This window comes from Podarcis melisellensis, assembly GCF_964234715.1.
Source record: "Podarcis melisellensis genome assembly, chromosome: 2".
NCBI lineage: Eukaryota > Metazoa > Chordata > Lepidosauria > Squamata > Lacertidae > Podarcis > Podarcis melisellensis.
The window spans coordinates 116379980-116403992 of record NC_138529.1 but is presented as its reverse complement, the minus strand read 5'-3'; the positions used below and the strand labels follow the sequence as shown (position 1 = coordinate 116403992).

Genomic DNA, 24013 nt, shown 5'->3' with positions numbered 1-24013 from the left:
TGTTATCAATCTACTGACCAGTCCTGCGTTTTCCACGTGGTCTTGGCAGATGTCAGAATAAATACACCTCCCCCCCCGCCCGCCTAAGGGCCGTCTCCCCTTCCTCCATCCCCTGCATGATGCTGGCGACGTTTGTGTGTCATCATAAGTTCCCTGTGAGCTTCCACTCACCCCGTGGAAAGGACACAAAAAAGTGTCCCATTTGGTCCAGCGCCCAAGAGGGGCCACCCAGACGCCTGTGGGAAACCTCCAAGCAGGACGAGAGAGCAAAAGCAGCCTTTCCCCCTCCCTCCCCCCCGGCAGGTTCTAGCATCTGAGATTTAGAAGCCTGCTGCCTCTGAACTGTGGAGGCAGAGCAGAGCCATTGGGGTTAAGAACCATTCACAGCCTAGTGCTCCATGAATTTGTTCCCTTGTCTTCTCCCCAGCTCGGCGGGTGGAGCACAGTCGTCTTAAGCTAAGGGTCACCGGCTTGAGCACCACGTTGGGCAAAAGATTCCTGCATTGCACAGATCTGGACTAGGTGACCCTTGTGGTCCCTTTCAACTCTGCAATTCCATGATTTTACGTTGGTTGCCATCTCTGCCTCCAGTGGCAGTGAGTTCCATAGCTCAATTATGTGCTGCACAACGAAATGCTTTTATCTGTCCTAGATCTCCCAACATTCAGCTTTCTTGGAGGGCCACAACTTCTACTGCTATGAGGATCTGCAATGCGGAGATAATGTGTCTCTGCCTCCCTGCCTTTATCATGGGCACCAGAGCAGGGGGTGGGCAGTTTGTTTGTCCCCTCCTGGGACAGGAAGCCTCGATAGGGAACTTTCTTGAATTAACAACAACAGCTGGTTTCTTGAGGCAGCCGGATAACATATCAGGAAGGAGCAGGCCTCTCAAACACAGCACAACATCTCTCAGCTCCAGCCTCCCTGAACTGGGGAAACAGAAAGTGAATCTTGGAGATGCCATGCACTGGCTCGTGTGTGTGTGTGTGTGTGTGTGTGTGTGTGTGTGTGTGTGTGTGTAATCGTGCTGCCTTGGTGCCTTAGATGCAGGGACATCTTGCTCTGCAGTGTCCACACTAAGTGGCTGTGCCTCTCCTGGATTTCATACTGACACCTTTCCCAGTCCAAAATGGGAGATGCAAGTGACTGAACCTGGAAGCTTCTCCATGCCAAGCAAACGCTGTTCCCCTGAGTCGCAGCTCTTCCCCATTTTTGAAGCAATGCTCATGACCTTCTTGATACTATTTGTTTAACTTTCTGAAATCCCAATTAATTCCTATGTTAGGTGAAAAGGAATTAATAAGGAGTCCGACAAGTTCATATACAGTGGTACCTTGGGTTACATATGCTTCAGGTTACATACGCTTCAGGTTGCAGACTCTGATAACCCAGAAATAATACCTTGGGTTAATAACTTTGCTTCAGGATGAGAACAGAAATCGCGCAGCGGCAGTGGGAGGCCCCATTAGCTAAAGTGGTGCTTCAGCTTAAGAACCGTTCCAGGTTAAGTACGGACCTCCGGAACGAATTAAGTACTTAACCGGAGGTACCACTGTATTCACATCCAAAAAGTCACACTCAGAACAAGACCCCATTTAGAGCCCCAGAGAGGAACATGCAGCTAAATGATACAGACCAGTCACAATGCTACAGTCACTAAACCAAGAGTGGAACAGAAAATGGTCTCCTCTTATCTTAAAAGGTCTTCACGACAAGGCAGTGCAGACCCAGAGGCCCATCTAGTCCAGATTCCTCTTCTCCCTGTGGCTGATCAGATGCCCTGTGGGAAGCCCCCAAGACGACCTGAGAGCAACACCCCTACTCTCCCCCAACCCGGGGATTCCCCACAACTGAAGCTCAAAGGCACCTGCTGCCTCCGACAGTGGAGGCCCCACGTAGCCATCCCTGAATAGGTCTAGTCTTCCAAGTCTTCTAAAGCCAACCAAATTGGTGGCCTTCCCTGCCTTTTATGTGAAGGAGTTCCAGAGTTTTACTGTCTTTTGTCAGTCCGGAATCTTCCACCATCTGTGATGTGATAGGAATTTGGAGGTCTTAGATATATGTTAAATGTTCATAAGTGTACCAACCAAGCACTTACATAGATCAGGACAGGAAGACTGCCCTGAAACCATTTTGATTCCCAAACTGAGCAAATGTTTTCTCTGCAAGGTCAAAGGAAAATGGAAAAGCTTCCCCATTGTTTTTTCCTTCACAAATCCTGTCTTAGGGGAACATTTAGGATGTTAATAGGGTGTGAGTGACCTGGCTCAGGAACTAAGTATTTATCATAACAAAAGACTGGCCAGGCTCCCCAGGCAATCCAATCAAGTGACCATTAAACAGGTAACCTGGCAGACAGGAGGTAAACAAACCTCTCAGATTTCTGCTGTAAACCGCCTTTTCTGTAATGTATGTATGATGTATGGAGGGGTGGTCTTGAGCTCCAGGGCAGGGAATTTAAAATGTCTATATAAGGCCTTGCGCCCCATTGTTCGGGGTTCCTCTTCCCTCCTGCGTGTGGTGAGTGAGGACCCTGTTGCAACAGATCAATAAAGATCGGACTTACTAGCTGCTTTGCTTCTCAATATTCTCTGGTTGGCCTCTGTTATTTTCTCCCACCAATAGGGAACCTACGTAAGGACTCTATATGGGCTCTTGGATACCCCAAAAGGGAAAAAGGGCAGATTTTGTTTACAACAGAGACTAAATGGACATTTGGCCTGATCCAACAAGGATCCCCTTCTTTTCTTTGCCAAGTATGCAAAAAGAGAGTGGAGTCCTATTCCTCCCATTTGTGGAGTTCACACTTCCCCATCTGTATAATACAGCGTGAGTCATTGGGAGCTCTTGTTGTCAGTGTGGGTCTGCCCTTGTGATGGGTCCCTGGCCTTCGTTCTGCACCATCAAGCCAAGATCTTTCGTAATGGAGTCTAGAACATTTGGGGACTTAACTAATTAACTTGGGGTGGAGTCTTGCTTCTTTAAAAGAAATAATAGCTATTCATCAACAAAACACAATCCATTTTGTTATCAACCCCCAGGGTGCACATTATTTTTCTAATTGGATCATCTATATCTTCTAGATTAATACCTATGATGCCAACTGTTTCTCCTCCTTTTTAAAAATCTTTTTGTAATAACTGAAAATATGGGTCCAATTTCTATTTTTAATCAGATATTACTTTAAACTTCCTGCTGAATCAATTTATTTATTTCAGTTTATTTTTGCTGGGTTTCTCTGTTGTCGTCCTCCTATGTCTTGTGATGTAGATAAGGTGTGGCTTCTCCACTGCAAATCAGGATGTAACCAACACTTCTCTCTTTTTTTCCTGTGGAATGTGGCACTTTTCAAGAATATTAGCTGGACGTATTCCCTAAATAAATTACCTGGTGTCTGATGAATGCCTTCTTCTGAATGAAGCTTTTCCCACAATCAGGACATTCATAAGGCTTCTCCTCCACGTGGGTTCTTTGGTGTTTGATCAGCATATCTCACAGAGAAAAGTACTTCCTGCACTCAGGGCATTCGTGAGGCTTCTTTCTGTTAAGGGAGAAATCTGAGGGCTCCTTTGGAAAAAAAACAAGGACACCAGGCAGGAATACCAGAACAAAACAGCAGCCAGTAGGCTTGGTCTTTATTGAAGACTGTCGCGACAGGACTCCCACCTGCCACAAGGTGGAACAAGATGGAAGCCCTGCACAAAAGAGCCCCCAAACATTTATTAGTTGCTAATCCCCATGTTTCATCCCCCCCAAACTACATCACTAATACATCCGGGTTACATCATGAAAGGGGAGGTCTGGTAGCAGTAATCTGAGCATCCTGGACCCTGCCCCATGGTTCCCCTTGGCCTCCACCAAACACCCATCAAGTGTAACAAAAGAGACCTTTACATTTCCCTGTTTCCCAGCCAAGTTAATCACACCCTTTTGTCTTCATCTGGCTTTGTTATTTCTGGAATGGCTACCTGTCTGGCACTCAGGTATCAGGATGCCAGGAATTATCACTCAGGCAGAGGGGCTACTGAGTAGCTGAGCTCACATGTCTATATGAATTTCTGAAGTTTTCCCAGTGAGCCAGTACATAGATACATTTATCAGCGAATTTAACAAGATGAACTTTAACAGGGAGAAATGTAAAGAATTGCACTTGGGCAAAAAAAATGAGAGGCACAAATACAAGATGGGTGACACCTGGCTTGAGAGCAGTACATGTGAAAAGGATCTAGGAGTCTTGGTTGACCACAAACTTGACATGAGCCAACAGTGTGACGCGGCAGCTAAAAAAGCCAATGCAATTCTGGGCTGCATCAATAGGAGTATAGCATCTAGATAAGGGAAGTAATAGTGCCACTGTATTCTGCTCTGGTCAGACCTCACCTGGAGTACTGTGTCCAGTTCTGGGCACCACAGTTCAAGAAGGACACTGACAAACTGGAACGTGTCCAGAGGAGGGCAACCAAAATGGTCAAAGGCCTGGAAACGATGCCTTATGAGGAACGGCTAAGGGAGCTGGGCATGTTTAGCCTGGAGAAGAGGAGGTTAAGGGGTGATATGATAGCCATGTTCAAATATATAAAAGGATGTCACATAGAGGAGGGAGAAAGGTTGTTTTCTGCTGCTCCAGAGAAGCGGACACGGAGCAATGGATCCAAACTACAAGAAAGAAGATTCCACCTAAACATTAGGAAGAACTTCCTGACAGTAAGAGCTGTTCGACAGTGGAATTTGCTGCCAAGGAGTGTGGTGGAGTCTCCTTCTTTGGAGGTCTTTAAGCAGAGGCTTGACAACCACATGTCAGGAGTGCTCTGATGGTGTTTCCTGCTTGGCAGGGGGTTGGACTCGATGGCCCTTGTGGTCTCTTCCAACTCTATGATTCTATGAATTCTTACATTTGGTATCGTGCAGCAGAGGCCCTTTGAATAGATAGGAAAAAGAAGAAGAAGAGTTTGGATTTGATATCCCGCTTTATCACTACCCGAAGGAGTCTCAAAGCGGCTAACATTCTCCTTTCCCTTCCTCCCCCACAACACACACTCTGTGAGGTGAGTGGGGCTGAGAGACTTCAAAGAAGTGTGACTGGCCCAAGGTCACCCAGCAGCTGCATGTGGAGGAGCGGAGACCCGAACCCGGTTCCCCAGATAACGAGTCCACCGCTCTTAACCACTACACCACACTGGCTCTCCTGTGTGGTTCAACTGTGATGAAGTGTTTTGTGGGGACAAATCACAAAAGTCACAAAAGTGATTGTGCTGATTTTGGTAGTGGGCTGCATGTGCATGATATCTGCTGGAGGGGCAAACCCCCCCAAACCTATACATAAATTCCTGCAACATCTCCCATGTAGATCAATCAACCTACAAGGATGGAAACTTTTCCCACACTCGGGGCACTCATAAGGCTTCTCCCCTGTGTGGGTTCTCTGGTGCTTGATCAGTGTATCCTGCCGGGAAAAGTTTTTCCCACACTCGGGACATTCATGTGGTTTCTCCCCTGTGTGCGTCTTCTGATGCTCAGTTAAGTTGCACGGGTGGCTGAAGTTTCTCCCACAATTGGGACATTCGTACGGCTTCTCCCCGTGTGAGTCCTCCGGTGATTGAGTAATCTATCTCTCCGGGAAAAGCTTTTCCCACAGTCCGGGCATTCGTGAGGTTTCTCTCCCGTGTGGATCTTCTGGTGCCTCTTCAAATGGAGTTGCCACCGGATGCCTAAACTGCACTGGGAGCATTGATACGGTCTCTCTCCCGTGGGATTCGCAGGTGACTCATCAAATTGGTCCTCTGGCTGAAGCTTTTCCTACAGTGAAAGGACTTGTGCGGTTTCTCTTCAGTGCCGGTCAGTGTAGATAATGCTAGGTGGACCCAAGGGGTCTGTCTGGCTGACTCTGCTTTTAATAAAACGGCTACTTTTAAAATGAGGGATGCGGGTGGCACTGTGGGTTAAACCACTTGCCGATCAGAAGGTCGGCGGTTCGAATCCCCGCGATGGGGTGAGCTCCCGTTTCTCGATCCCTGCTCCTGCCAACCTAGCAGTTCAAAAGCATGTCAAAGTGCAAGTAGATAAATAGGTACCGCTCCGGTGGGAAGGTAAACGGTGTTTCCGTGCGCTGCTCTGGTTCTCCAGAAGCGGCTTATTCATGCTGGCCACATGACGCGGAAGCTGTACGCTGGGCCAATAAAGCGAGATGAGCACCGCAACCCCAGATTCAGCCACGACTGGACCTAATGGTCAGGGGTCCCTTTACCTTTACCTTACTTTTAAAATGAGGCTGCATTTTAAATTGCATTTTAACCTGTATTTAAAATTGGTGGTTTTTTTCCTATTATGTTTTTACTGTAATTTTACTGGTGTTAGCCGCCCTGAGCCCGGCTCTGGCCGGGGAGGGCGGCATATAAATAAATTCATCATTATTATTATTATTATTATTATTATTATTATTATTATTATTATTCCAGGCTGTTTGCTCGCATGCCACCTCTCTGTTGGGTAGCTGCCCCACAGCCCCCAATGGGTTAAACGGATAGAGCCGTGTTTTGCAGAGAGGCCCAGGGAGCAGCCAGCCAATTCTGTCCCCTCCTTTTCCTGCCAGGGAACTCAGCTGCAAAACCCTGGCTGCTTTCTGCAGAAGGTCAGAGAGGTGAGTGCAAAGCTGTGTTTTGGGGCAACGAGGGAGGCGAGCCAGGAGGCAAGAGGAATTGGCAAGGAAAACGCATTCAGGGGGTTTGGAAGCGGCGAGGGGGTTTTGACATGTATGGAGTCAGACTGATGGTCCATCCAGCCCCGTATTGTCTGCACAGGCAGGCAGCAGCCCCCTGGGGCTTCAGGACAGCCCTGCTTAGGGATTGACGCTGCATGCAGAGCAGGTTCTCTGCCCACTGCAGCCCATGTCTCTCTATACCGACCCATACAGGAACATCACCATCATCATTCTGTATTTTGGAATCATTTTTATTTGATTTTACAAATTAAATTATTATTATTATTATTATTATTATTATTATTATTATTATTATTACCACCTGGAAATGCTGAGGGTTGAACCTGGAGGCCTTCTGCATGCAAATTATGTGTTCTGCTGAGCTGTTAACCTTTCCCTTTTTCCCAGCAGGGACAAAATTTTGCTATTTCTTGATTCCCAAGAAAGGCAGATAATACACAAAGCGCCATCTCTCTTCTCCCATCCCCTTCCACTCGTCTTGCGATATACAAGATAAAACCCACATAGCAAGAAAGGTGTTGTTGTTGTTGTTTAGTTGTGTCCGACTCTTCGTGACCCCCTGGACCAGAGCACGCCAGGCACTCCTGTCTTCCACTGCCTCCCACAGTTTGGTCAAACTCATGCTGGTAGCTTCGAGAACACCGTCCAACCATCTCTTCCTCTGCCGTCCCCTTCTCCTTGGGCCCTCCATCTTTCCCAACATCAGGGTCTTTTCCAGGGAGTCTTCTCTTCTCATGAGGGGGCCAAAGTCTTGGAGCCTCAGCTTCACGGTCTGTCCTTCCAGTGGGCACTCAGGGCTGATTTCCTTAAGAATGGATACGTTTGCTCTTCTTGCAGTCCATGGGACTCTCAAGAGTCTCCTCCAGCACCAGAATTCAAAAGCATCAATTCTTCGGCCATCAGCCTTCTTTATGGTCCAGCTCTCACTTCCATACATCACTACTGGGAAAACCATAGCTTTAATTATTCGGACCTTTGTTGGCAAGGTGATGTCTCTGCTTTTTAAGATGCTGTCTAGCTTTGCCATCGCCTTTCTCCCAAGGAGCAGGCGTCTTTTAAATTCACTAATTGAGCCACGAGAAACCAACTCTGCAGTTTAAATTCCAAACCATAAGCAGACTGAGGAACACAAATATGAATTGCTTCGGAATTGTGGCGGAACAGAACCGCTTTTATCTGCCGTTGAGGAGGTGTCCGGGATATGCACTTATAATGCCGTTGCATGAACCTGCTAAGCCTTTTCAGCTCAGTGCCGGAACATCTGCTTGGCATGCGGACGGTCACAGGTTCAGTTCCCGACATCTCCAGGCAGGGTTGAGAGAGAAATCCTACTGCTAGCCCAGAGATGAAATAGCAGAACAAGTTGATGGATTGTGCCAAAATGGCTAAAATGACTGGGAAGATCAGAAATAAGGAAGATGAAAAATGTAATGAGGAATGGAGGAAATTTATAATTTGCCTGTAAACAGAGACCACTGTAAATGGTTAAAATCGGTAGCGGGATTGCAATAACACTTGTAATGTAATGAGAACTATGGAGATATAAAAATCTGGATTATTATAAAAGATGCAGGAGAAAAGGTTTAACCATGAGACCCACAGAGGGGGAGAAGGGAAGTCTAGAGATTCGTAAGAATCTTGTAGTTTTGGAATGTGTTGTGGTATGATTGTAATTCTTAATACAGTGGTACCTCTGCTTAAGTACTTAATTTGTTCCGGAGGTCCGTTCTTAACCTGAAACTGTTCTTAACCTGAAGCACCACTTTAGCTAATGGGGCCTCCTGCTGCTGCCGCGCCGCCAGAGCACAATTTCTGTTCTCATCCTGAAGCAAAGTTCTTAACTTGAAGCACTATTTCTGGGTTAGTGGAGTCTGTAACCTGAAGCGTATGTAACCCGAGGTACCACTGTATGTAAAATAAAAAATTTTAAAAATGAGGAGAAAAGGGAAAAAATCCTAGAGAACTACTGCCAGTCAGTGCAAACAGCACTGAGGTAGTTAGACTGATGGCCTGACTTTCTATGTTCCTAATGTAACACAGTTCTTTGAAAAGAAAATTCCTCAGGAATAATCTTCCGTCTTTTGTCTCTGTTGGATTCAGGACAGGGTCGTTGCCAATGGAGCTTCTTACCTCACACCAGACTGAGTGTCTGAACCGAACGAAGCAGGTGACTGAAGACACGGTTTAGGAGCCGAGGTGGAGTGAGGCGCAGCTGTTGCATTTTTGCGCCAGAGACGGAACGAGAGATGAACCGGAGTGAAATCCAAGCTTTGCCAAATCGGGGCGCAGGTCCGGGAACACGAGCAAAGAGGCAGGACGGGGCAGGACCCAAATTGCATAAGGGGCCTGGAAGGGTCCAGCGGGAGGTTGTGGAGCCGTTTGCAACAGCCAGGCAGTCGCCAAACATGGGATGGAGAGGCCCAGGCTTGCTAGAACTTGCCCCTCCGGAAGACCCCATGCCTTGTCCTCTGTCCGCAGAAAGAACACACTACAGCAGTGGCAGCCCTGAAGGAGACAGTGCAAACAGCCTCCTGACAGGTCTTAGCAGAGCATCCGAAGAGGCCTACATGGGTTTGGATTCTGGGCAAGGCAAGGAGGAGCCCTGGGAAAGGGACACCATCGCCCTGGAGGCACAGCGGCTGAACTTCCGACGGTTCCGCTACCCGGAGGTCGAGGGACCACGGGAAGTGTGCAGCCAGCTGTGGTTCCTTTGCCACCGGTGGCTGAAGCCGGAGAGGCACACCAAGGAGCAGATCCTGGAGCTGGTGATTCTGGAGCAGTTCCTGGCCGTCCTGCCCTCGGAGATGCGGAGCTGGGTCCGGGAAGGAGGCCCAGAGACCTGCGCCCAGGCGGTGGCCCTGGCAGAAGGTTTCCTGAGGAGGCAGCCAGCGGATGAGAAAGAGGTGAGGGCATGTCTCTCTTTTCTTTTTTGAAATAATTTTTATTTGATTTTACAAGTATAAAGATATAACAATCCAACTATACCAATAATAATAATAATAATAATTTATTTATAGCCCAGCCACTCCATAGTTAAAGATTCCTTCAAATCTCTGGACTTCCACCTTCCCTTCCCTGGGTCCTATTGTTAACTTTTTCTACTGCATATTTTTCAGTAGTCCATACAGTGGTGCCTTGCAAGACAAAAAGAATCCGTTCCGCGAGTCTCTTCGACTTGCGGTTTTTTCGTCTTGTGAAGCAACCCTATTAGCGGATTAGCGCTATTAGCGGCTTAGCGGTTTAGCGGATCAGCTGATAAGCGGCTTAGCGGCTTGGGAAAAAGAGGGGGGAAAGGGAAAAAACCCCGCAGGAACTCGCAAGACATTTTCGTCTTGCGAAGCAAGCCCATAGGAAATTCGTTTTGCGAAGCACCTCCAAAACGGAAAACCCTTTCGTCTAGCAGGTTTTCCGTCTTGCGAGGCATTCGTCTTGCGGGGCACCACTGTATTTTATATTACTCCATGGTTTCTATAAATACTTGCTGCATTGCAAGTTGTATTGCTAATGTTTTTATCGGCTGATAGTGGTCTCCAAGGTAAATTATAAATTCCCCCCATTCTTTATTAAAGTTTTGGTCTTCTTGGTTCCTGAACTTTCCAGTCACTTTTGCCATTTTGGCATCGTCCAGCAGTTTAATTTGCCATTCTTCTCTGGTAGGGACTTTATCTTCTTTCCATCTCTGGGCTAGTAGCATCCGTGCGGCTGTCATCACATACATAAAAAGTCTTTTCTGCTCCTTTGGAATGTCTGCACCTATAAATCCTAATAAAAAAGCCTCTGGTTCTTTTTATTTACAAAAGTTAATTTGAACATTTTTTTCATTATCTAACATTCCCCAGAATGTTTTTATTACCTTACAAGACCACCACATATGACAGAAGGTGCCTTGTTTTTCTTTACATTTCCAGCAAATATTTGTACCTGCCTTATACATTTTTGCTAACTTACTGGGAGCCAGATACGAGAACATTTCTTTCTAAGCCGACCATGGTGGCATTCAAACTCTGTGATAATACCGCATTGTCGCCTGCTGGATTCCCAAACAATGTGTTGTTTTTTTGTGGGATTCTCAAAACAACGCATTGATGTTTGCCGGCTTCCGGAGACGTATCTGTTGGGTCACTGTGGGAAGAGAACGATGGACTAGATGTACCCTCCTTTTGAGTAGCCCATTGGAGGACCAAAGGTCCGCCCTTCTTTCCAGCACCCCTGCCCCTTTGCCCAGTACTTTTCCATCCTACCCTGTTGCCTTTCTCCAGCTACATTGACAGGGTTGTGTCCTCCTGGTTGTTTCAGGTACTGCCTATGTATCCCGCAGCTCCTTCCGAGGCCAGAGAGAACCTGCTGTGTGTGGAAGTCAAAGAAGAGGGTGGCAGAGGTGGGTCCTCTTCGGGTAAGGCGGACCTCCTTAGTTGCCTGGAGTACAGGCTTCTTCCTGTCCCGGGTTCTTAAACCTCAGCTCTGATCTTCCCTGTCCCTAGAACAGGAGGTGCCCATCTGATGTCTATGGGCGCACAAACCTACAAACGCTTTCTCTGGAGGCTGCAGGGTCAGTCCCGACAACTGAACTGGGGCTTGAAAGAAATGTCCTATTCTTCTTTGGGGATCCCTCGTAGCTGAGTAAGATTGTCTTCCAGGAACACGGCCTTAACAGTGAGTCCGTAAGTGACTGTGGAGGCCAATTCTGGGTCCACACGTCCTTCCACAGTGGGGACATAGGTTTCCAGGCGGGAGTTGATCACAGTGAGGGTTTGCCAAGCGTGCCTTCCTCTTAGCGTGTTTCTCCCTTGTGTCCTGAGTCTGAGCATCTTCAAAGCCCATGACACCTTTGGTAAAGGCTGTTCTAATTTTTAAAGATTTGCCTTCGGTTTATCCTATTGCAGTCAGTGCTTGAAAGGAGCTAGGCCATACATTCTAAGCGCTATGATACCTCTTTAAATTGTCATGGCTTCCCCCCCTGCAAAGAATTCTGGGAGCTGTGGTTTGTTAAGGGTACTGACAATTGCTAGGAAGCACCTATTTCCCTCCCAGAGCTGCAGTTCCCAGAGTGGTATAACTATCAATCCCTTCTCACAGGGAACTCTGGGAACTGTAGCTCTGGGAGGGGAATAGGGCTCCCCTAGAACATTCAGCACAACCACAACAAACTCCAGCTCCCATAATTCTTTGGAGGAAGCCATGTTTGCTTAAAATGCTATTGTAGGGGGGTGGGGAGGCACTGTGGTCTAAACCACTGAGCCTCTTGGGCTTGCCGATCAGAAAGTTGGCGGTTCGAATCCCCGAGATGGAGTGAGCTCCCATTGCTCTGTCCCAGCTCCTGCCAACCTAGAAGTTCAAAAGCATGCTAGTGCAAGTAGATAAATAGTTACCACTCCAGCGGGAAGGAGAAGCAGTTTAGTCATGCTGGCCACATGACCCGGAAAGCTGTCTGTGGACAAACACCGGCTCCCTCAGCCTGAAAGCGAGATGAACACCACAACCCCTAAGTCCCCTATGACGGGACTTAACCGTCTAGGGGTCCTTTTCCTTTTTTTACCATTTTACTTTAAAACTATGGTGTGAATGTGGTCTCAGTTTTGCCCCTTGTGGAACTCCGCAGAGAGGAAGACAGGGAGAAATCTTGTATAATTCCCAGAGTAGTTCACCGATCAACCCCTCGCCACAGGGAACTGGGAATTGTAGGCCTCAGAAGGAAGCCCTTAAAGAAATGTGGGCCCTGGACTGCAAAACTTACCCCACCCTTGTGATAAAAGTATTTCCTCAACCCCCGCTATAAATTTTGGTTTTGCCCCCCTCTCTTATGGACCAATACAGTGGTACCTCGGGTTACATACGCTTCAGGTTACAGACTCCGCTAACCCAGAAATAGTACCTCGGTTTAAGTACTTTGCTTCAGGATAAGAACAGAAATCATGCGGCGGCAGCAGGAGGCCCCATTAGCTAAAGTGGTGCTTCAGGTTAAGAACAGTTTCAGCTTAAGAACGGACCTCCAGAACAAATTAAGTACGTAACCAGAGGTACCACTGTACAGCTTCCTTTTGCCACTTACTAAGAACCAAGTTTAGCTGCAACAATTGTAATCTCAGCTACAACGTAAAACAGCAATTCAAAGCAAGCTGGTAGTATCAAGCTATACTAAACCCACATTAAACCACTCCCTACCAATTCACCGCAAACCATTCCTCTAGATTATTGTTGCTTTCCTCTCCTTTAGGTGACAGCTGGCTGAATCAACAGGAGGGTAATCCACAGCGGGAAAGGCCAACCCAAGTAGGCTCTCATTTGCAGTGTCAGGATAACAAAGCAGCTTGCCTGCCTTATTCAGAGGCAAAGATGGGAAGCCACCCGGAAGACAGTCTGAATGATCCTGAGAGAAACTCTGGGGATTTTGCTGAGTCCACAAACCAGCAGATCCCTCCCAAAGGCAAGAAGCAAAGGACTTGTGGCGTCTGTGGGAAGAGCTTCAGCCGCAGCACCGGCCTGATCGCACATCAGAGAATCCACACCGGAGAGAAGCCGTACGAGTGTCCTGACTGCGGGAAATCCTTCACATTGAAGTCGAACCTGATAGCCCACGAAAGGACTCACAACGGGCAGAAGCCGTACGAGTGCCAGCAGTGCGGGAAAAGCTTCAGCGTGAGCTCGCAGCTCATTAAGCACAAGAGGACTCACTCGGGGGAGAAACCGTACAAATGCGCCGAGTGCGGGCAGGCGTTCCGCCAAAGCTCGCACCTTAGAAACCACCAGAGAATCCACACGGGAGACCGGCCGTTCAAGTGTTCAGACTGCGGGAAAAGCTTCAGCGTCAGCTCAGACCTGATCCGGCACGAAATATCGCACACGGGGGAGAAACCGTACCAGTGTCCCGACTGCGGCAAGCGCTTCTGCAACAGTTCCCAGATTATTACTCACCGGAGAGTCCACACGGGGGAAAAGCCGTACAAATGTCTGGAGTGCGGGAAAAGCTTCACCGTGAGCCAGCAGCTCAGCAGGCACCAGCGAGTCCACACGGGAGAGAAGCCATACAAATGTCTCGAATGCGGGAAAACCTTTGGTGTCAGCACACTCCTTACGGGACACCTGAGAATCCACACAGGAGAAAAACCGTACGAATGTTTGGAATGTGGGAAAAGCTTCAGGCTGCGCTCAAACCTTATTGCACATCAGAAAATACATGCCGCAAGGAAATCCTAGGCATTTTTAGAGTGTGTGTGTGTGTGCTTGTGTGCTTGCTGGAGGGATTAAATTTGAATTCAGTTCTCTGATTTTTCACAATATTCACATATGGGACCTAGAGTTGCCATATTCTGAAGAGCGAAAAAGAGGACACATTTGCCAACTTTTCACTCTGGAAGATAACTCTCAACATGAAATAGAGGGCGTGTCCTAGAAAAAGAGGACATATGGCAACCCTACCGGCGGCCTGATCAAATCTATAGAATGGGGTAGCCCAGGGGTCAGCAAACATTTTCAGCAGGGGGCCGGTCCACTGTCCCTCAGACCTTGGGGGGGGGCGGACTATAGTTTTTGGGGTGGGGGATGAATGAATTCCTATGTCCAACAAATAACCCAGAGATGCATTTTAAATAAAAGCACACATTCTACTCATGTAAAAACACGCTGATTCCCGGACTGTCCGTGGGCCAGATTTAGAAGGCGATTGGGCCGGATCCATCGGGTAGCCACTGTGGGTCCCTCCAGAGGCTGGATTTCATCTTCCACCAGCCTTGGCTAGCACGGCTCAAAGTGAAAAAAGGATTGGAGTTCTAACTTAACAACCTCTGGAGGGGACCACATTGCTACTCCCTGCCCTAGAGCAGCATTCTTCAATCTTAGGTCCTCAAATGTTGTTGGAGTACAATTCCCATCATGTCCTTCGGCGAAACTGGCTGGGGATGATGGGAATTGTAGTCCAACAACATCATTCTCACAGTTTTTTTAAAAAATTACTGGACAGGAATTTACTCTCAAGGCGACCTCCTGCGTTAGAAGAATCCCTTCAATTTATTTGTTTTTAAACTGTCTTCACTGAAAGGTGTTTCGTTATAGGAGCGAAGGGTGACCCCATTGCAAAATATAAACATAGGAGGTTTGTCAAAGCCGCACGACCATCTTCTGAACAAACTCTTAAGAGAATTACAGTGGTACCTCGGGTTAAGTACTTAATTTGTCCTGGAGGTCCGTTCTTAACCTGAAACTGTTCTTAACCTGAAGCACCACTTTAGCTAGTGGGGCCTCCTGCTGCTGCTGCGCCACCAGAGCCCGATTTCTGTTCTTATCCTGAAGCAAAGTTCTTAACCTGAAGCACTATTTCTGGGTTAGCGGAGTGTGTAACCTGAAGTCTATGTAACCTGAAGCATATGTAACCTGAGGTACCACTGTATTGGCCGTTGAAATGATTGCACCAACCTGCTTTGTGAATATTTGTGTGCACCGATTCACCAAGCCTTGAAAACCTAGCGGCCACCTGCAATAATTTACCCAGTGGCCGTATCTCTACAGGAGAAGTGGGGTGGGCTGTGGGACACCTGCCTTGCGTGCAGAAGGTTCCCAGTTCAATCCAGGGAGGGCTGGGAGAGTTTCCCTGCCTGAAATCCTGGAGAGCCATTGCCAGTTTCCTTAAAAGGGACTGAACTAGATGGAGGAAGGGTCTGACTAAAAGACTGCTTCCTATGTTCTTGCCTGGATAGCTCAGTTGGTTAGAGCGTGGTGCTGATAACACAGAGGTTGCAGGTTTGATCCCTGTATGGGAACTCTGAGGCCTCGTTTGCCCCGTACAGTTAAAGCAACATCCTATCCTAATAATAATAATAATAATAATTTTTTATTTATACCCCTCCCTCCCCAGCCAAGACCGGGCTCAGGGCGGCTAACAACCAATAATAAAAACAACTTGATTAAAATACAATTTGAAAGATTAAGATACAACATTAAAACATTAGGGTGCAATCTCTTCATAGGAGTAGAAAGGAAAAAGAAAGAGGAGAAGGGAATCAAACAGATTTCAAGCCAAAGTCCAGGGGGAATAACTCTGTCTTACAGGCCCTGCGGAAAGAAATCAGATCCCGCAGGGCCCTGGTCCTCAAGAGACAGAGCAATCCACCAGGCGGGAGCCAGTGTTGAGAAGGCCCTGGCTCTGGTTGAGGCTAATCTAACTTCCTTAGGGCCCGGGACCTCTAGGGTGTTGCTATATATGGACCTTAAGGTCCTCCGTGGGGCATACCATGATCTTATGAAAAGATCATGGCTTCCCCCAAAGCATCCTGGGAGCTGTAGTTTGTTCCAGGTGCTGAGCTACAACTCCCAGGGTTCCCAGAGAAGAGGGATGGATTCTTAAACCACTCTGGGTATTGCAGCTCTGTGAGGGGAATTGGGGCACCCTAAAAGGGCTCTTTAAAGTGGCGTTATGGGCCCCATCTGCACCATACACTTAAACAACTATCATACCTCTTTAAGCAGCCCCTTTTCATAGAATTATAGAGTTCAAAGGGATCCCGAGGATCATCTAGTCCAACCCCCAAATGTGGGGCTCGAACCCAGGACCCTGAGATTAAGGAGTCTCATCCTCTACCGACTTGGAAAAAGCCAGTGCGGTGCAGTGGTTAAGAGCAGTCGATTCGTAATCTGGTGAACCGGGTTCGCTTCCCCGCTCCTCCGCATGCAGCTGCTGGGTGACCTTGGGCCAGTCACACTTCTCTGAAGTCTCTCAGCCCCACTCACCCCACAGAGTGTTTGTTGTGGGGGAGGAAGGGAAAGGAGAATGTTAGCCGCTTTGAGACTCCTTTGGGTAGTGATAAAGCGGGGTATCAAATCCAAACTACTCTTCTCTTGTCTATAACCTCAGAGAGCTGCTGCCAGTCAGTGTTGACAGTACTGAACTCGGTGGACTAGTAATCTGACTCGGTAGAGGTTTCAGTTAATTGGCAAGAATGGCTAATATATGGTCAGGTGTGGGGGACCCTTTGCCGTTCCAGATGTTGCTGGACCAGCTCCCGCCAGTGTGTGTCTTTCTAAATTATTATTATTATTCGCTTGGTTCTTTGCTCTGAATGCCCTGTCGAGGCTGTGAACTTCACGGAATGCTGTGAAACGTTATAAAAACATGGTAGATAAGTGAAATAAAAAGTTTCTTTTTTAAAAAAGAAGAAGAAGCCTATCTCTCCGTTTTTTGCTCAGCTGCCGAGATATAAGTGGATCAGGAAGATCCTGCATTTTTGTTTTGTTTTTAATTAATTTATTTGAGTGTAAAGATCCATAAGAACATGAGAAGAACCTGGCTGGATTAGATTAGTGATGATATTATTATTATTGTTGTTGTTGTTGTTGTTGTTGTTATTAGGCATCCATCTGACTGGGTGCCCCAAACACAGTAAAACGTCAAACATGCATGTGGGAAGCTACAAGCTGGATCTGAGTGCAATGGCACTCTGCCCACCTGTGATTCCTAACAACCGGCAGTTATAGAATCATGGAATTGGGGGGACCCCAAAGATCATCCAGTCCAACCCCCTGTCTCTGACCAGAGAAGCCGAGTTTAGCCATCTTGGGCAATAGCTACTGATTGCCTTAATCTCCTCCACCAATTTGCCCAGTGCCCTGTTACAACTGTTCCACACAGTTGTGGTGGTAATCAGTGGCTCCTGTGGAAGTGAGTTCCACAGTTTAACTGCACAAAGAAGTTTTGTTCTTTTGTCTGGACCGAATCCTTGAGTATTCAGCTTCACTGAATACTCCACGAGTTCAGGCAAGGAGACACGTGATGTCGATTTATGAAATTATGTAAGTTAATGGCAAGAGTTCCAACCAGAGGCGCCGACTCCATGGGGCCTGAGGGGGCCCGAGCCCCCTCAAAAATTCGTTTGAGGGGGCTCTGCCCCCCCAATAATTTAAGAAAATTATTAGTTATATTATGCTTTGTAAAATCACAAAATTATGTTGGTATTTTTTATTTTCCTTGTTTGACGATAGTTACCTTTTAAAATACATTCAGTAATGAATTAAAACAAAGCCACTCCCGATCTAGAGAGGGGGTGGGGTTGCGGGCTCTCGACCCATCAACAATCTCGCGGGGCTGGCATCAGCCCTGCGAGAAGCGGGGATTCCCCCTAGCTCATTAATATTCACCGCCCACGGCGGCAGCCAATCGGCTGCCGCAAAGGGCGGGCCCTCACAGGTTCACTTAAGGTCGGGGCAGCCCGGGGCTCGCCCCTTTCGTTCCCCCAGCAGCAGCGGTTTGGAGGTCTTGGGCCCCCCCAATATTTTTTATAAGTTGGCGCCCCTGGTTCCAACACTTTCTTCAGCTTAAGGGCCACATGACAGGGGAGGCAGAGGAGAGAGCGGAGGCTGTATGCAGAAACAAGCCTGCTGCACAAAGGTAAAATTTTCTTTTGTAATTATTATTATTATTATTATTATTATTATTATTATTTATACCCCGCCCTCCCCAGCCAAGACCGGGCTCAGGTATAAAAACAATTGATTGAAATACAGCTTAAAAAACAATATTAAAATACAACATCAAAACATTAAAATGCAGCCTCATTTCAGCAGAAATGCAACCAAAAACTTTTTTGGGAATAAAAAGTCAAGTCTTCACCAAGGCTAACTATCCAGACTGGTCCTCCATGGGCCAGAAAAAAGCCAGGGAAGTCCCCAAATAGAGTTCCAACACAGAAGGAGAAAGGAAAAAAAGAAAGAGGGGGAGGGAATCAAATTGGCTCCAAGCCAAAGGCCAGGTGGAACAGCTCTGTCTTAGACGCCCTGCGGAAATAAATCAGATCCTGCAGGGCCCTGGTCTCATGAGGCAGAGCTTTCCAGCAGGCCGGAGCCAGTGTTGAAAAGGCCCTGCCTCTGGTTGAGGCTAATCTGACTTCCTTAGGGCCTGGGACCTCTGTTGTTGTTTAGTCGTTTAGTCATGTCCTACTCTTTGTGACCCCCTGGACCAGGCAATCCTGTCTTCCACTGCCTCCCGCAGTTTGGTCAAACTCATGCTGGTAGCTTCGAGAACACTGTCCCACCATCTCGTCCTCTGTCGTCCCCTTCTCCTTGTGCCCTCCATCTTTCCCAACATCAGGGTCTTTTCCAGGGAATCTTCTCTTCTCGTGAGGTGGCCAAAGTATTGGAGTCCCAGCTTCAGGATCTGTCCTTCCAGTGAGCATTCAGGGCTGATTTCCTTAAGAATGGAGAGGTTTGATCTTCTTGCAGTCCATGGGATCTTCTTGCAGTCTCAAGAGTCTCCTCCAGCACCATAATTCAAAAGCATCAATTCTTCCGTGATCAGACTTCTTTAAGGTCCAGCTCTCACTTCCATACATCACTACTGGGAAAACCATAGCTTTAACTATACGGACCTTTGTTGGCAAGGCGATGTCTCAGCTTTTTAAGATGCTTTTAAAGATGCTGGGACCTCTAGAGTGTTGCTATTTGTGGACCTTAAGGTCCTCCGTGGGGCATACCTGGAGAGGCGGTCCCGTAGGTACCTGGGTCCTAGCTCCCCCCAGGGACCTCTGGCCCTCCCCATCACTGACATGGTTCAGGAGGGAACAAAACCCATCCCTGCAGAAAGTCCCATGTTCAATCCAAGAGCATCAGAAGAGCCTAGCTGCTGTATCAGGCCGAAGGGGACCTCACTAGTCAGAGAATCATAAAATGGTAGAGTTAGAAGGGATCCAAGGATCATCTAGTCCAACCCTCTGGAATGCAGGAATTTCAACATGTGGCTCCATAGTCATTGTGGCTAGGAGTAGCCGTGGGCAGCCTTTGTCCAATCCTCTTACAAGTTACCCACATTGGTGGCCTTCTGTTGCTGCCTCAAGTGGGAGGGAGTTCCGTAGTTTTAACACCGTGCTGCATTCTTTTGTCTCCGCTGAATGTTCCAACATTCAGCTCCATTGCATTTCTCTGGGTTCTAGAATTATGAGAGGGAGGGGAAATTCACTTTTTTTATACGCCTCTCTCATGACCCTCCGCCCCTTGCTCACCTGTTCTCTAAACTTACAAAAGACCCAAATGTCCTCTCTCTCTATAGGGAATTTCCTCTTCTTTCTTTCTTTAAATTTATAGGACTATTTCTAAATTAGCAACTCCTTTTAAAAAAAAATATCCATAGCGGGTTCCTTTAAAAATAGTATTTATTTATTTTTAAATAAAGGGGATGGAAAAAGTAGCAAACTAGACAAAATTATATTATTGAGAGGGTACCTGGGTCAAGGCTAAGGCAGCGGTGGCCACATTACAATTCCTTAAAAATAAATAAATACATTTTAAAAACAAACAAATAAAAAATAAAGAAATCTTAGTCTTAGGATCCCTGTGGCACTCGCCAACCTCCCTCGCCATAAAGTCCCCCTTGTCTTTTCCAATGCAATAGCTGCAGCCTGTATAGTTTATTTTTGGCATTTTCAATTTCACACGCAATAACTGAAAGAACAGAACAGAAAACGCAAGAGAGACATAAAGTCCCCGTCTCCCCGCTTTTGGGGTATCCTCATATGACGCTTTTCCCTCTGCATCTCCTTCTCCATTATTATAAATCCTTCGACAATCCAAACTTCCGAATTTTTACAACAGGCTTTCTATCAAGCCTACCGATGAATGAGATTGTTTGCAACCATTTCCCAAATACTGTACATTATAACCGTCCCCTGTTCTCTATTAAATTGCGCCTCTTCCTGCTTTCTAATTCTTCCTGTAGGTTTGGGGTTTTTTTTGCCATTTCAGCGTATGAATGAATGAATTTATTAATACGGTCACAGACCAGCATCAACACACACAATATCACAGATCATAAAAATATATCAGAAATACAAGGGACAATATGAATATAACAAGGCTTTAAATATAAAAATTAAAATTAATTGTTAGCATGTCCCCTGTAATTAACATTTAGAGGTTTGAACATTATGGGGTACCACTTGCTTCCTGCGATTGATTGCAGACGCACAGAATTTTGCTACATTTAATGTAGTCTTGGGATTCTTGTCCTCTAGCAGTAGTTTTAAACTATGGTATTCCGATTCTTTCCTGGACTTTTGCAAAACAGGTGTGATAAAAGTCAAAGGTATATCCTCATAAAGACGACAACGTAATAGTACATGTGAAGCAGTTTCAACTTCCAACGAGCCACAAGGACAGACCCGTGCTGTGTATGGTTTACCCTCAAATCTGCGTAAGTTCGTCAATTTTATAAGTGCAGCCAGTGAAGAAAGGGAAGAGAGATTATTTGGGGGGTTAAATCTGGAGAGAGACTCTTCTCCTAGAGAGGATGTGGAGAGGAAGTTGGAAGTGCGTCTTGGTGCGCTCCTGCCCCGCTTTTCCCACCCCGCCAGTGCAAAGGGTACAAGGGGGTGTGGGCTCCATCCTGCACCGCCTCCTTGTGGGTCGACTCTCCTGCGTCGCTCCTCTAAATGTGAATGCGGCTGCTGCCTGCCTGCTTTGATTTCTCTTCGGGTGCCACGGGGTGAGTTTTGGCTGCGCGCCTTTGCGCATCTCTTAGCCGCGCGTCCTTTTGTTGCTGCAGACGGATAGAGAGGGGACCATATCCTCTTTCCGTCTGGTTTCGCGGACCTGGGGGCTGGGTGTGTTTGGAGACTGGAGAGAGGAGCGCCTGAGTGCAGAAGGTCGGCAACAGAGAAAGCAGCCCCTCCAGGAAAGGCAACAGCAGACCCCTGGTCCATTTAGCTCAGCGTTGACTAGAGACTGATTGAAAGTCTCCAGGGCTTTGGGCAGGACAGTGGCGTAGCGTGGGTTGTCAGCACCCAGGGCAAGGCAAGTAATTTGTGCCCCCTAACCCGTGGATTTGCGCCCCCTAACCCTAACCCCCAGATGTTGCGCCCAGTGCGGCTGGCCCCCCCTGCACCCCCACGCTACGCCACTGGGGCAGGAGGCATTTCCAGAGCCACTTGGTGTGGTTGAACCCGAAACTTTCAGCATGCAAGGCAGTTGCTCTGCCACTGAGTCATGTATGGGACTTGGGTGGCGCTGTGGTCTAAACCACTGAGCTTCTTGGGCTTGTGGATCAGAAGGTCGGCGGTTCGATTCCACACAATGGGATGAGCTCCTGTTGTTCTATCCCAGCTCCTGTCTACCTAGCGGTCTGAAAGCACGTCAGTGCAAGTAGATAAATAGGTACCGCTCCGGCAGGAAGGTAAATGGCGTTTCAGTGCGCTCTGGTGTTCCATCACAGTGTCCTGTTGCACCAGAAGCGGTTTAATATGAAGCCACATGACCCAGAAAGCTGTCTGTGGACCAACGCCCTTGGCCTGAAAGCGAGATGAGCGCCGCAACCTCATAGTCACATTTGACTGGACTTAACCATCCAGGGGTCCTTTACCTTTTACTTAAGGTAAAGGGACCCCTGACCATTAGGTCCAGTCGTGGCTGACTCTGGGGTTGCAGCACTCGTCTCGTTTTATTGGCCGAGGGAGCCGGCGTACAGCTTCTGGGTCATGTGGCCAGCATTACTAAGCCGCTTCTGGTGAACCAGAGCAGCGCACGGAAACGCCTTTTACCTTCCCGCACAAGCAGTACCTATTTATCTACTTGCACTTGACGTGCTTTCAAACTGCTAGGTGGGCAGGAGCAGAGACAGAGCAACAGGAGCTCACCCCGTAGCGGGGATTTGAACCGCTGACCTTCTGATCGGCAAGTCCTAGGCTCTGTGGTTTAACCCACCACGCCACCCGCATCCCCTACCTTTTATTTACCACTGAGTTATGTCCCCTTCCCAAGGAGGGGAATAAAAAAGGGGTGGTGTTTGGGTGGGTGAGAGGCTTCAGGATGCAAATACTGTACAGTGGTACCTCTGGTTACAAGCTTAATTTGTTCTGGCGGCCCGTTCTTAATCTGAAACCGTTCTTAACCTGAGGTACCACTTTAGCTAACGGGGCCTCCTGCTGCCGCCGTGCTGCCAGCGTGCGATTTCTGTTCTCATCCTGAGGTAAAGTTCTTAACCCGAGGTACTACTTCCAGGTTAGTGGAGTCTGTAACCCAAAGTGTTTGTAACCCGAGGTACCACTGTAGAGGAAAAGTGGTCCCATGTCACGATTATGATTATCATTGAATCACCTCTTGCATCTGGCTCTGTAGAAGGCAGTTTCCTGCGTTCATATGATTTGGCAAAGAATCATAGAACTGGTTGGAAGGGACCCAAGGGTCATCTAGTCCAACCCTCTGCAATGCAGGAATCTCAACTAAAGCATTCATGACAGATGGCTATCCAAGCTCTGCTTTAAAATCTCCAAGGAAGGCAAGCCCACCACCTCACAAGGGAGTCCGTTCCACTGTCAAACAGCTCTGGTTTGCATCCTGCCCTCCGGAACAGAAGAAAAAAAGCCTGCTCTATCTTCCATTTTCAGTCCCCAAAGGGGAAAACATTGGCTGTTTTTACCAAGAGAGATGCTGAAAGGAAAAACAAGAAGAAACATTTCCATATGTGCTGTTAAATTCTGCCTTTCTGTCTCTTCCTTTCCCTCAGGGACACCGGTTGCCTTCTTGCAAGTTCCGTCTCTGTTCCCTGCGACGCGATGTGTTTCTATAGGTTGCCCTGTTTTGTTCGAGGGCAGCCAGAAGATGGAATTATTCCCCTGTGAAAATAGTAGGTGAAAATTGCGAGGTAAATAGTAGCCCCATGGAAGTGAGGCCATTGTTTCCCTGAGAGTCAAAATGGCGGTCAGTCGGGAGGCCGAAGGAATCCACTTCCAGGCTGAGTTAGAGCAGGGAATGCAGGCTGGGGTAAAAATGGAGGAACAAGACCCGGGTGGATTTGAACTCGGGGCAGAGTCCGTGAGAGGGGAAAAACCCTCTTGTGATCTTAAGGCCAGCAACAACCTGGATTTTCCAAACTGGGAGATGCCGGAGCCATTTAAAGAAGAACCAGGCGACAAGAGGTCTCTACCATGTTCAGGGTCTCAGGAGCTCCTCAAAGCAGTGAGATGTTTCCACTCAGGATGGGAAGCCCAGCAATGCAGGAGCCCACTCTGTGGCATAACACAAAGGCTTTTCCGGCCTCCTTGGATGGCGTGGAGAACGCTAACCAGTGCCCCCAAGGCGTGCTGAACTTCCTTGGAGCGTTGCCACAGGAATATGGGGATTTGGAGGCCAGAAATGGGGAAGACTATTGGAAGGCGAGAGATGAGACCCGAGGAAGTGAGTCTGCCACCCTGGATATGCGGCGGAAACTCTTCAGGGAATTCCACTACCAGGACGTTGAGGGCCCCCGCGAGGCCTGTGGCATCTTTGCCATCACTGGCTGAGGCCGGAGAGGTCCTCCTGGAGCAGTTCCTGGCCATCCTGGAG

General features: G+C 47.7%; 1 protein-coding gene and 1 long non-coding RNA gene across 5 annotated transcripts; both read left to right on the top strand.

The window, feature by feature from the left end:
* The first annotated feature begins 6419 nt into the window (after nt 1-6419).
* LOC309364669 (uncharacterized protein) lies at nt 6420-13915 on the top strand. Of its 4 annotated transcripts, none has more exons than XM_081902400.1 (4): nt 6420-6637; nt 8819-9621; nt 11015-11111; nt 12933-13915. In XM_081902400.1, exons 2-4 carry the CDS (start codon nt 8965-8967, stop codon nt 13910-13912), a joined length of 1734 nt encoding a protein of 577 aa, XP_081758526.1. In that variant the 5' UTR covers nt 6420-6637; nt 8819-8964; the 3' UTR covers nt 13913-13915. The 4 variants fall into 4 exon arrangements, with proteins under 4 accessions (XP_081758526.1, XP_081758529.1, XP_081758527.1 ...); XM_081902403.1 differs by having other exon boundaries at nt 6422-6637; nt 11015-11096; XM_081902401.1 differs by lacking the exon at nt 6420-6637 and adding an exon at nt 6693-6749.
* Nucleotides 13916-14395: 480 nt separating this feature from the next.
* LOC309365487 lies at nt 14396-16863 on the top strand. The gene is made up of 2 exons (XR_014166194.1): nt 14396-15208; nt 16693-16863. It is a non-coding gene; the product is annotated as an uncharacterized lncRNA (long non-coding RNA).
* The last annotated feature ends 7150 nt before the right edge of the window (nt 16864-24013 follow it).